We start from the raw sequence: 13,412 nt of genomic DNA on the forward strand, positions 1-13,412 counted from the left end.
TATATGACAACATTAAAATATATTTTTGGTTATAATCTTAGATCAAATATAATTCTCGAAGTGATTCTCTTATGGGGGAAGGCTTGGACACACACAAAATCTTCCAATAACAGGCAGTCTCTGTGTGTGTGTCTCTCTCTCTCCCCTTCCACCCCCTTTTCCCTTTCCTCCCCTCTCTTTTTCTTCCTCCCTCTCTGGGTCTCCTTCAGATTTTAAGTCTTTCAAGATAATTAGAGCATTTTCAGCTTTACTTGGGATGCTTTTAAACTATTTTTAAACATTGTTTGCTGGTATTAAACGGCAGATGTAAAAGATTCTCTCCAGTTAGATTTCTAGATTTTTTCTTATTGGTTTCTGGGACTGGTTAGATAAGCTACATTCTTTAAAGTACCTTGGGGCATTAACTGGAAAAAAATAAATAAAACATATAGTAAGAATTTGTCTCTGGTACTAACAGCAGAGGAAGGAAAGCCACACTGCCTATATGTATAATCCAGTATTTTCTAGACAAGATGTGGATTAAAATTGATTTCTCTGAAATAACTTATTTTGAAATATCCTATCAGTGAAAGAATCAATTAAAACCATTCTACTTCCTAGAAACAAATGCAAAACTAAGCAATGTACAAGAAGGTTCTGAGTTAGTATCAACTTTAAAAGTTGTGGCTCTTGTGCTTAAACTTAAATATACAACTCTCTAGTAATATTCTTAATCTCAAACTCCTATAAATGTTTTTACAACTATGTTCTGCTCCTCTAGTTTTAAAATAATAAAAAAGGAACCCAGAAATCTAAAAACCTTCCAGAAATTTCCATTATTATAAGATGAAGTCAAGGACATCTAATCATTTGTGCTACATACAACTTTACTGTGAAATTTCGGAGGTAAAAAGTATCATAATGCATCAAAATGCCTCCATTTTCTTTACCTTTTATTAGAGTACTAATAAAAAAGCCGTAATTATTCTGTATGTGATGAAATAAGTACACTTATTTGGTGGCACAGTTGAGTGTATTTATTACCAGAGCAACAAAATGATAAAGCCTTACGCCTGGGAACTCTATGGATAGATCAAACAGTAACATGTTACTGCCGACTGCACAGTAAAAAGGCACACAAATCCACCGTCCCAGCAATAGGAGTGAACCCTTTGTTGGCTGCTTGTCACAAATCCACTGATACACGCTAAGTGACAATCCATCACCACACCACAAAATATGTGCTTCATAAATGTGACGGCAGATAGAATGATTCTGAGAGACCACGGAGGCCACACAGACTGTGTCTCTGTACTTCTTTACCTTTATGGGGTCCAGTCACAGACAGTGGAGCAGGGGACAGGATTTGAACCCAAGATACAGTATCTAAGTGCAAAACTTAAGGGCTTTAGTGCCACACTGTGTCCTCCCAATAACTAGTAATATTATATAATAAATGTAACCATCCGCTTTGAGAGCTTTTGTTGATCATATCAAGCATGCATAGCAATCTGTCTTCTTAAAATAATGGATACTGTATTAGCTACCTCCTTCTCTCCCTAAAAAGATAACATATCAAGCATATTATCATATATGCCCCACCTCTTTACCTTATAATATTCAATACAGATATCCAATTCTGCAACATGCATTTAAAAATTGTTCTGTCTTGGCCACAAGAACACTCCACTGCAATGCAGGGCATGTAGGAGCAAGAAAAAAAAAATCCTCTCTTCCCTAGTAGCCAGCTGTGCTTTGTGAAATGTTGTGTGGCTTAGGAAAATCACATCAAATAGCCAGGAAGAGTGAGAACTGACAAAGTATTGGGAACAAGGACTATTTTGTTTGTCCTGCTTCTGCCACTGACACATCCTCACTGAATAAAATTATCCCCTCAGTACTGACACAGAGAATCAGTGGCAACAAACCTTTCCCACTGACAGACTGGAGCATACTTTCACTTAGTTCATTGTAATTCTCCAGTGCCAGGGTGAAAGAAGCTTCTGGAAGATCAGCCTGGTGAACATCAGTGAGAGACTGCTCTACCTGAGAAATGGCAGACAGAGTCTGGATTGACTGCTTATAGCGGCACTAGCTGTTGTCACAGAGAAGCCCCAGGACCTTAGTGGCTTTAAGCCACAGATATTTTCTTTTCTTTCTCACATAAAGTCCACTGTGTGGGAGGCAGGAGGAGCAGTAGCTCCATTCCATAAAGTGATTCAGGGACCCAGGTACAGAGACTTTGTCCTCTTCAATGCCTGGTTACTTGGTTTTCACTGTCCAGCTGGCAGAAAAGGGAGAAGAGGACAGTGCATAGGTCATTTTATGGGCCATGCTTACATGGGACACACGTCATTTCTGTGTTCATTTCACTGGCCAGAAGCATTACCTGGTCAGACCTAAACACAAGGGATGCTGGGAAATGGAGTCCAGCCATATGTCTTCAGAGAGGAAGACAGCAGGTGAAGAGCAAGCCGGGCTCCCTGCCAGAGCTGGGGCCATGGACAGTGCAAGACCCTCCAAAGCCAGAAGCCCTCACAATGTGCTACAAACATAGCAGCGGCAGTGCGAATCTTCAGTGTGTCACATGAAAAAGACTTTAAGGCACATTAACAATTATATCTATATCTATATCTAGATAGATACAGATATAGATATAGATATAGATATTATTAAGGCCAACACTTCCAGGCCTACCAATGCATGTCACTGTAAGAATCACCTTCAGGCAGTCAGTCAACATTATTTACTGAACCACCATACTATGTGCCAGTAATCCTGATAGGCTTTGAGAACGTGACAATATACAAGAAATGTCCCCAGACACTACAGAGCTCTGTCAAGAGGGCGAACAGGGCAGGATTCACTGGAGAGAGCAGCAGAGCGAGTTCTTGAACAGACCCACCAGTCGGCACAGGGCCTGGCACAGCTTCACAGCTGGACAAAATCACCGTGACCTGCACCTTCGCAGGAGGAAGAAAGCACTCTTGGGTAAAAAGTACCCTGCACAGGGCTGAAGAAAACTTCCAAACCCCATACATGAGTAAGAGTAGACAGAGGAGGTAAAACAGCATAACTTTTATGAGCTGGAGCTTGCAGATTTTTTTTTTTTTTAATGCGCTCCTTAAAAATAAAGTCTACACCTTACCATGGCAGTGTTTGGGGCCCTTGTGAATGACTCATGCTGATACTGCCTTCGGTGTGTTTGAAAGCAGGTTTTAGAGATTACCACCCGAAACGAAGTGTGTTTAATGTCAAGACTTGGCACACTTCACACTACATGCTCAGTGTTTTCCCACAGGAAGGCACACATGACAACTGCTTCTGTGTCAAAGCCAGCAAAAATGTCACTTCCTCAAAGAAAACTTTCAGAACAGTATGCACAGATAGTCACGATTCCTTCATGCTCACAGCCTGCTTATGTGTTTCATGCATAATTGCAGTTTAACCTCTGACAGCAGACTCTTAAATTCCATCCCTCGGTGCTGCTTTTTATGTATGTATCATTTGTTTCTGTTTTTGTTACTGTATAGTATCTGAATGGACTGGTTTATCTAATATCCATACCAACTTCCGCTATCCATGGCTCTGGAGCGCCAGGCTTAGAGGCAAAGCATCTTCCCCAAAGACACAGGAAAGGCAAAGGGAGCTGCAATTCGAACTCAGTGAGTCTGATTCAAGCCTGGCCACTTTCTAGGTTCCAGATTACTGCACATTTGCAGAATGAGGTGGGAGAGTAAGTACATGATTAAAATCATCAGTGTTGCTACAGATGGGCTATGGATGACAAGATGTCATCCCAGGAAGAACTATGATAGTGAAGGATCCGCTGTTAAATTTAGTTCTGAAATTTCCTTCAGATATTTATAGGTTTTCTTGAACTGGAACTTCATGTTTTACTTGAGAGATTTAAAAATTGGAAAATACCTGAAACGTGGGACTATACAATCAAAGAAACATTTATAGTATGTTTCCCTATATGCATAACTCTTTGGAGAATTTTAAAAGTATAAGGTCTTTGTGTTCAAGAATTTAAACTAAGAAAAATAACAAGTATTTGTAAAATAGTGTGAGAGCACTTAAGTGCTAAATTGTGTAACGTAGTCCACAGCTTGAGAAAGACTCGGAAAAAGGAGAGCTAAGTGTGAGATTCAATTGCCAGAAAAGGATTCTTCAATCAGAAGACATTTCAGATGACTATCAAATGGACCAAATAATTCCTGTTTTGAAGAAAATATTTTATGGGAATTTTTTTTTTTTTTTTTTTTTTTTTTTTTTTTTTAGGGGTTTAAGTTTGTTGTCTTTTGGTTTTTTGAGGAACCTCATGTTATTGACTTTACATATAAACTGTCTTATGTTGTTTTTTTTTTTTTTTTTTTTTTTTTTTTTTTTGTACCAGGGATCAAACTTAAGACCTCACACTTGTGAGGCAGGCAGCAGAACCACTGAGCTAAATCCCTGGCCCTACAGGAATTCTTAGTACTGTAAAACATGGGGTGACAAAGAATACAATTATTATATTACAATTTAAAAGACTTCTGATTTGAAATTAATTTTACCAATAATACAAATGACTTTTTTATTGTTTTTTGAGACAGGGTCTTGCTGTGTAGTCCAGGCTGACCTTGAACTTCTGGTGATCCTTCTGCCTCAGCCTACCAGTGCTGGGATTACAGTAGTGTGAGCTACCATGCCTAGATATCATAAATGACATTTTATTTCATTTTACCAGTTGAAATTCTAATGCATATCTATCTCAGTTATTCATGTCACAAACTGTTCATATTCAAAGGATTAAGTCAGACAGAAAATTTCCACCATGGATAATAATCAGCTGGAACCATGTTTAGAATGTCCATTGTCAGGAGCTGCATAGTAGTCCTCTTATAATTTCCTCAGAGGAAGGGAAATGTGGTTCTTAGTCAGCTGAGTAGGCATGCTATATTAGGCAAACAGAGGAAAGCTTCATAAATGTCAGCCCAGGCCCTCCTACTGGTCGCATTAAAAAGTCATCTTTCATCAAAATCTCATCCCGGCTCCCACGGGAGTGCATTTCACAGAGAAGGACCCACCCGGCCATCATTTTCACCCCTCAAGCTGGAGCTACTCACTCATGTGACCTAAAAAGACTTCTTTAGTTGTAAGAGCCTTTGGGCTGCCTTTACATCTTAGGAGCAAGAATAATCTTGATCACATTCATTTCTGAGTTTTGCAAGGATTAACTACAAGCAATACCCACATAGTTAAGGAGCAAACAAATTCAAGCCTGATTCCTATCAAATGTTTATATCCTTGATCACAACCATGCATGCTGAAGTGCTTCTTATACAAAAGTATGGGTTTGAAAATGAGAGCTTGAGAAAGAAATATAAACTTATCACATCATATCACCATCACCACCACCATCCAGCAACGCATGTTGGCACTTAGATCCTCTGTCTCTCTCTCTCTCTTTTTTTTTTTTTGGTACCAGGGATCGAACTCAGGACCTTGCACTTGCAAGGCAGGCAACAGAACCACTGAGCTAAATCCCTGGCCCTTCACTGTCTCTTTTACAAATACATTGTAGGCCCCTCATGGGCAGGGATATGGCTCAGGCTTCTTGACTAACATGTTTGCTGCAAATGGTAGCTGAACTGCTAAAAGGATCACACTACAAGAGCACAGGGACTGCTGAATGTGAGAAAGAGATGCCTACATAGCCCCTTTCCTGTGAGCCTGGCGAGAACGACGTCCTCTTCTTCTCCCCCCACCCACCTGCTAAGTGCTTTCCAGGTGCCGCAAGGAGACAGAACGCTGAGAGGGTGATCAAGAACCGAAGCAAAACAAGGAATTCTCCACTGTTAGTTACAGACAACCCAAAGGGGGCATTCTGGGGAGCTGGTGATGGGGACCACAGCAATACTCTCGTTCCCACCTTCAGCTGCCCACTAGGCAGTAATCGTTGTAGGGTATTTGGGAGAGGAGCCAAGGGGTGAAAGCTGAAGAGACAGAATTCACTCATATTCTTTCAGGAAGACTCACGTGACATGGAAGTGCTGATTGTTCAGTGTCAAAACTGTCAGGGATGACAAGTACTAGTCCACTCCCAACCTCCCCTTCCCTAGACATTGATGAAACTCGGGCAATAGTTCCAGTCAGTGAATGAAGGGGCATCTACCACGGCAGTGTGCTTATCCTAAAATTAAATCCTTCAGTGTTTGGTTATAATCATTTCCTGTCTTTTTGCATCCTCAGTAGTATCCTGTAAGCATGAGGACTTTGAAGTCATTTGGACAAGCCCTGTCAAAATCAGCAGAATCGAGGATGCCCAAACAAACCTTTTTAGTCAGAAATGTATTCCTGTGACACAGGATTTATTCCACATGGATGACCCACTACTTTCTGTGGTATGGGAACAGATCCAACAAAGGCAAGGGATTTTGCTTCTGTTCTACAGCCAAAATACTCAGCACTCCCTTGTGCCAGGGAATGAAACCATCTCCTTCAGCTTTGGAAACAGCGAGCTCTGGAACCTGCTCACAGAGCCCTCTGTTGGATCCGTATTTACAGATCTTTGTTTTCACTTACTTCATGTCAGTAACCAGGTTCCTACTGGCACAGGGGAGAGTATGACACACGGGAGTAAAAGCCATAGCATAAATCCTGTTTAGATTCAGAACACAGCCAGCTCCCAAATCCTGGGCAAACAGACCTCAAGGTGCACACAAAGACAGTAAACGTGTGTCCTGGGTTGGCAGCTTGGGGTGAGGACTCCACAGAGCCCCACCTACAGCACCCCACTTATGCCCCTGACGCAGCTTTTCCGATTCCCACTTCCACATCCTGGCAAGCACCTTCCCTCTGCTGGAAGGCCACTCCCTGAAGGCCACCTGGAGGACTCCTAGTGGCCCCTTCTACTCCAGCTCAGTGAGATTTCCTTGGGGAACTGCCCAGTCAAATCTTCATCCTCCACTCCCTGATTCACAAAGTTAATTATCCTCTGCATTGAGCTGCCTGTCACCTAGCACATCTTTCTGTGATTCCATCTAACATACTGTATAGTAATTATGTGTTTGCACATCTGGCTTCCGGGACAGATGGTGAGACTTTGGACCTGATTTTTTTATTATTATTATTATTTTATATTTTTGGCACCAGCATGTTGCTTAGCTCTTAGTAGCCATTTAATACATCTTTCACAAACTAACAAGAAAAGAGGTTTTAAGTTCATAATAGCATTTGATTTTTCCTCTGATAATATTTTTCTGTTGTTGGTTTAACCATTTTGTGAATGCTGTTTTCTTGAGTCTCTTATGCAAACTGTTCACTGTTCTTTTCTTTTCTTTCTTCTTTTCACCTTTTACTTTGTTAGTGCTGGGGATAGTGTCCAGGGCCTCATCTATGCTAGGTAATCACTCTACCACTGAGCTACCCAGCCCCAGAATGTTCTTTTCTATATAACTTGTATTCAAAGGAGGAAAGGTATATGTATATATTATGTCAATACACTCTTTACAGTAGGCACACAAATCTTGTTATAGAGTCTATACACGGTAATATGCCAATAAAGCAATTAAGCCTGACACAGAAAAGAGGAACTAGAAGTGAGAAGTCTTAAGAACTGGTTACGTGTACCTTGTTGTACAACTCTTTTTTTTTTTTTTTTTTTCCGATACCAGGAATCAAACTCAAGACCTTGCACTTGCCAGGCAGGTGTGGCACCACCAAGATAATTCCCAGCTGCACAATTTTTTGTAGTTCACATTCAGTGCTTTGTGATTCTGAAGTAACTAAAGCTCAAAACCTCTCCAGAGTTCTCATTATTACAATCAGTTCTTATGACAGCCCCATTTTCTACATATTTCTAAATAAATCTTTCACCAGTTACAACACTGCACAGAAGTCCAGAGAAAAACCACCCTTCAAGTGTGCATAGTGTTGAATTTTATAACTAAAATGTAGCTATAAATTATATCTCCTTTAAGTTAGGGAGCTCTGTTTTTCATTGCCATGATGGAATCTGATGAATGAACTTGTGCAATTTTTGTACATTTTGTTCGAATGGTAATGAAAATCTGGAAAGACTGAAAGGGCTGAACTGCATTTGCACCAGGGTCAGGGAAAATGATAATGGAAATCTTTATTAAACAAATTATACAAAATCACAACTATATAATTAACAACTGAGGAGGATGCCCTGTCGCAGTAGATTCAGATCTTGTCCTTGTCCTGAGCATTTTTTCCCCTTTTGTGGAACTGGGGATTGAATTGTGGGAGTGCTGAGCTATATCCTCAGCCCTTTCTATTTTTTATTTTTTTTAATTCTGAGGCAGGGTCTCATTAAGTTGTCAAAGCAGGCCTTGAACTTGCGATCCTCCTGCCTTGACCTGGGATTACAGGTGTGCACCATCACACCTGACTTCTAAGCCTTTATTTTAATCATAATGCCAAACACTAGATAGGTTAGTCAAGCTGCTAACAGGGGTTTTGGGATCTAGTCAGGATTGTATGAGCCAATATATCAATGAGCTTTGAACATAAATCCATGTTTTCAATGCTTTTAACACATTCACTACAGGGCTATAATTTGTATGCCTCGCTGGTGGACAGCTCTGATCCCCCAGTGGTACAGGCACAACTGTCCCTGTGGGTGATATGGGATGGCCCCAAATGGTGGCACAAGCCACCCAATGGGGCCATCATGTCTATACCACCAGAGGTTCAAGCCCAGGGGAAAAGGTTAAACCACAGAGCAAGAGCCTCCTAGAAAATTTTACAGAATTCTATTTTGATGGAAAATGGTGCACTAAAGGGAGTAAGAACTTTGAGTCAGGATACCTGAGCTGAGATTTAGAAGATTTATGGAAAACAGTCATATAACTATAGAGCTCTAGCTATAAGCCACCAACTGTAGTAAAAGTAACTGGAGATAAAACAATTGTTACAAAAGTATTTTTCCAATAACTGTAGTTAACCTAAAAAAAAAAAAAACAAAAAAGCCTAAACCTTTGAAACATAAGTCCTTTTTTAAAGCCACCTGTGGATGCCTATGCTTATGAAGTACACAGGAGTTTGTCTCGAGTTTTCTCTTTGTTTGATTACCAGGGTGTGGGTCAAATCCTGCCTGTTCGGCTCAACACAGAACAGCACCCTGGGTAACTGAGGAACCAGCGCCCCTGACGTCATCTCTTCCTTGACAACCACTTCACAGTCGTGTCACAGGAGGCCCGCCCTTCCTTTGCAGAAGCCTTCTGCATAGATGTGGCGTGGTTAGGTAGAGAAACAACCCCAATTCCTCTGTAACTCACCTTGAAGAACTTCCATGGGGAGCACAGTCCAGGCATTTTCCAGGTAGGAAATATAAATATAGCGAGCAGTATTGCAGGCCAGACCAATATACAGAACCCTAAAAAAAGCACAGAAAAATAAATAGAGGCTACAGTAGGAAGCACAAACCATCCAAATATTACCTACTTTCCTCAAACCGCCCATCACTGAACAGACAGTGATCCAAACTTAGGAACAGAAAAGCTAAAGGACAATTAAGTTTAATCGTGAATTTAGGAATAAGGCTGTTTCTAATATATCTGCCCTGAGTGTTTCCCAAATGCTTAATATAAAAGCGAACATCACCCTTCCTGAAACTTAACTAGTAGCAGAGACGATGCTTTTTTAAGATAGTCTGGGCACACTGCCATCTGTAATGACATTACTGGCTCCCTTCCAAGTGGCTGTAAGGTAAACATGCCGGGGACTGCAGCCACTTCACAATGATGGGGGGAGGGCGGGATATGAATTAGAACACGTGAACACGAATGCGGTCTCACTTACAATACCCAGGACGCCATGCAGTTTTACAAGGAGACTCCAGGTCATTGAAAACTATCATCTAATGATGAATAATGAACTATTTAGAAATCAAATGTTTTTTCCTATCTGTTCAACTGATACATACTCATTGTTATAAAAAAATCCATGATGTCATGCATGTGCTTAGAAAACAAATAAATATATATTCACCTCTTGATTCCCACCACTCCCAACATCACTACCACCAAAAGTCTAAGTACAAACAGAATAAGCAAGGCCCTGAAGTGGGGCTCCAAGCATAAGGCTACTAGCTCTCGCATTCTGCTTTTTTTTCTTTTTTTTTTTGGTACCGGGGATCAAACTCAGAACCTTGTGCTTATGAGGCAGGAAGCGACCCCACTGAGCTAAGTCCCCGCCCAAGCTCTTGCATTCTGAACTGGAAAGGCGGGTTTGGTTTGGAAGCGCATGGCAGCTGCTTCTTGTTCAAAATACAGTCTGAGGGTAGAATTTCTCTTTCTCAATTGTCTTCCATTTTTTGGCTCATTTTCCAAACCTTCGTGTTTTTGTTTTCTGAATCCAAACAGATGAAAACCAGAAGGGAAAAGCAATCAACCAACATGACAGTAGTATTGTCCTTATTTTGCTCAATTATAGTTTTATATTAAAGGCAGTCATATAAACAGTTTGTTCTTTTTTTCCAACTTTGAATCAAGGAAAAGAAATGTTCTCAGGCACCTGACTGGAATTAATCATAAGTATGAGGAAAAGATGAAAAAGGGTTGTGGGGGTAGGAAGAGATAGGAAACTGAGATTAAAGGGACTTAGGTGACTCTCATTGAAGCATTTAAAAGGCCTGGGTTGTCCAGTTCTATGAACATCATATCCTTCAAACTTGTGTTGACTGATGGAAAAAATGTTTTACTCTTTGAAGCAAATTTTGTTGAATAAACTTGCTACTGATCCATCAACCTCCAACTGCTAGAGAAAGGAAATTAAAATGCAAAATATACTAAAAAAAAACCCACACAAAACAAGTTCTACAAACCTTCTTATGCTTCCTTTATGAGTTCTGTACTAGATCTGTGGATGACCTCTACTTAGCCCACTTCCTACATCAGCACGTGTTTTCTAGGAGGGGCCATGAAGTCAACATTTTAGGCTTTGAGGCCACACAGTCTGTTACAACTACCCAACCCTGCTGTGGTGTTGGAAGAAGACAGCGACGGTAAGTAAATGAGCGAGCAGGGCTGCACTCCAAAACAAATCTTGAATTATGAACAATGACATTTAAATTTTATATAATTTTCATGTGTCATAAAATCTTATTCTTGTGATTTTTTTTTTCCCCAACCATATTAAAGGTAGAAATGATTCTCAGTTTGCGGGCCATACAAAAACAAGCAGCCAGCCAAATCTGGCCAGTAGGCCATACATAGTACTGGCAGTACATGCTGACTGGTAATTATAATAAAACTGTATTTTTTTCAACAGTGTGGAAGAAATAGATACAATTAATTGTGAAGTCATCCTGAAGTTCCTGACAGTGCAGATTAGCTGTTGTGCTCCACTTCTCTAAGTTTAAGCAACTATGATATGGCTGAATGCCTCCTAGGAAACAAACAAAACCATAATGAGCACTAATTCTCCAATAAACATTTACTGAGCTACCACAAGATACTATATACTGTGCTGGACCCCAGGGAATGAAAATGAAGAGGAGACTCTCCTTGCCTTCAAGGAACTTAGTCCAATAGGTAGAAAGACACATAAGCAAATAAGTTAAATAAAATATGCTAAGAGACATGTGCTATGGGAACAAAAAGAAATGGCCTTAGCCACCTATCAGGGTACCTGGATAAGAGATGGACAAAGGAAATGAGGACGCGGCACCTCCAGCAGGAACAAAGAGAACAAGGTAAACCACTAAACATCATGCACCTGTGGCCAAAGGGGGCACCTGAACAATAGAAGGGTCATAATCTAAGGACTGTGAAGACATGAGTGGACATTCTGGAAGCTATTCCAGAGACCACGCAGAGTGTGAGCGACAAAATGGCCTCCACAAGCTCCTCCTATCATGCTCTCCTGTGTCTTTCCATATACCCATCATCAGTCTCAGAATGAGCAGAGAGCTGACCCTGTACTTCACACAGCTATAAACAGACAAGGAAATGATGCATGAGTTTGGACCCATGGTTCTCCAAGCTGACGGGGGTCATTATCTCGGTTTCTATTTTGGCTTAAAAATGATGCAACATCCCAGCTAGTTAGTATTCAGTATTATACTATCTCTTGTATCTGTTGGGAAGCTACACGTAAATAAATCCGATAGTCACCTGGTTTTTTTAAGGCACATGAAATAATTAGTGTTGCTATAATCATTTTATTTCTGGATAAAGAAAATGCCAGTCTATAAAGACAGACATAAGGAAAGTGCTTGTTTGCTTCAAAAGTCAGGAAGCATTTGTAATGCAATAGGGACAACTGAACCAAAGCTGGTGAGATAAACATTATATTGCAGACTATCTTCCCTTGCAGCCTATCTGGCACAACACTCCACCTAGCTTCCTGTTCTCCGGCTCCTACAAACAACAAAAGGACCCACTGGGCCACCGGCTGCAGCCATGCCTCATCTTGATGTCTCGCTCCTCCTCCTGATCTTACTTAGGTCTATCTCATACCAGGCGCACCCCCTTTTACAGCTTCACATGCCCCTCTGCATGACACTTGTGTGTAACTACATATGTGCAGCCTGACCATATCTCCATGGAGAGTGAGGACTCCAACATTATGTTGGCTCACTTTGATCCCCAGTGCCTGACACACAGCAGGCACTCAATAAATACTCATGAACTGGAGGGAAAATATGAATAAGTCAAGTGCCAATTAACAAATATTCATTGAACACATTCTGTGCTAAATACTAAGGATGCAGTGGTGAATAAGATAAAAATATATGTTATGTACATATTGTACTTAGAATTGGGTGTGTATGTATTTTAAGATACCTGATTATGGTATAGGGTTTGTGAAAGAATGAACTGACTTATTTCTTCCCAGAAATAGGAAGATTAAAAAAATAGATGTGCAGGGCCAGGGGTTTGGCTCAGTGGTTCCACTGCCTGCCTTGTAAGAGCAAGGGCCCAAGTTCAACCCCCAGTACCAAAAAACAAAACAAAACAAAAAGATAGATGTCCATAATTAGTAATTGTTTTGGCTAATGTTAACAGGTTATAGCTGAAGATAAATATGGTTACTTATGTATGTGGCTGACTGTAGCTTGCGGGGGGGGCATTCTGAGGCACCATGCAGTGGAACCTAACACTTGTACAAAAGCAGATAACAAGATTCTGTAAGCCACAGGCCAATCTCACCAGAAGAAAAAGAGTTAGCCTACAAGCCACAATGCACAGCCACAGGTATTTTCAAGAGAAGGCAGAAGGATTCACCAATAGAGTTTCTGGAGGCCACCAATCTGTGATCACCAAGTAGGAATAGCGGGCCACTAACTCACCCTTGCAGAACACAGCCTAAGAACTTAAGTCAGGAGAATTAATGAAGGCAAAACCATAGCCATTTGGCCATGTGTGTTTTATGCAACTACCAATACCTTCTTCTATTGTCTCTGCTAGAAAACGAAA

General features: G+C 40.7%; 2 protein-coding genes across 14 annotated transcripts in view; one reads left to right on the top strand and one right to left on the bottom strand.

The window, feature by feature from the left end:
- Nucleotides 1-11,532, top strand: part of Nemp2 (nuclear envelope integral membrane protein 2) — a 47,503-nt gene extending 35,971 nt beyond the window's left edge. For 7 of the 9 annotated variants that reach the window (XR_004514400.1, XR_004514403.1, XR_004514405.1 and 4 more), the window contains 3 exons: nt 9,067-9,312; nt 10,850-10,996; nt 11,263-11,532. The gene's annotated coding sequence lies outside the window, so the exon portion shown is untranslated. Of the gene's footprint in view, nt 1-3,512; nt 3,645-9,066; nt 9,313-10,849; nt 10,997-11,262 lie in introns of all 9 variants that reach the window. The other 2 variants (XR_004514401.1, XR_004514402.1) reach the window with 2 other exon arrangements.
- The window catches only part of Mfsd6 (major facilitator superfamily domain containing 6), a 59,016-nt gene that overhangs the window by 7,905 nt on the left and 37,699 nt on the right, over nt 1-13,412 (bottom strand). For all 5 annotated transcript variants that reach the window (XM_010636862.3, XM_010636861.3, XM_010636863.3 and 2 more), the window contains exon 3: nt 9,270-9,367. In XM_010636862.3, the coding sequence (XP_010635164.1) occupies nt 9,270-9,367 (98 nt within the window). The remainder of the gene's footprint in view (nt 1-9,269; nt 9,368-13,412) is intronic.

The sequence above is a fragment of the Fukomys damarensis genome, unplaced genomic scaffold (genome assembly GCF_012274545.1).
Source record: "Fukomys damarensis isolate Sample0158 unplaced genomic scaffold, DMR_v1.0_HiC HiC_scaffold_26, whole genome shotgun sequence".
Taxonomy (NCBI): Eukaryota; Metazoa; Chordata; class Mammalia; order Rodentia; family Bathyergidae; genus Fukomys; species Fukomys damarensis.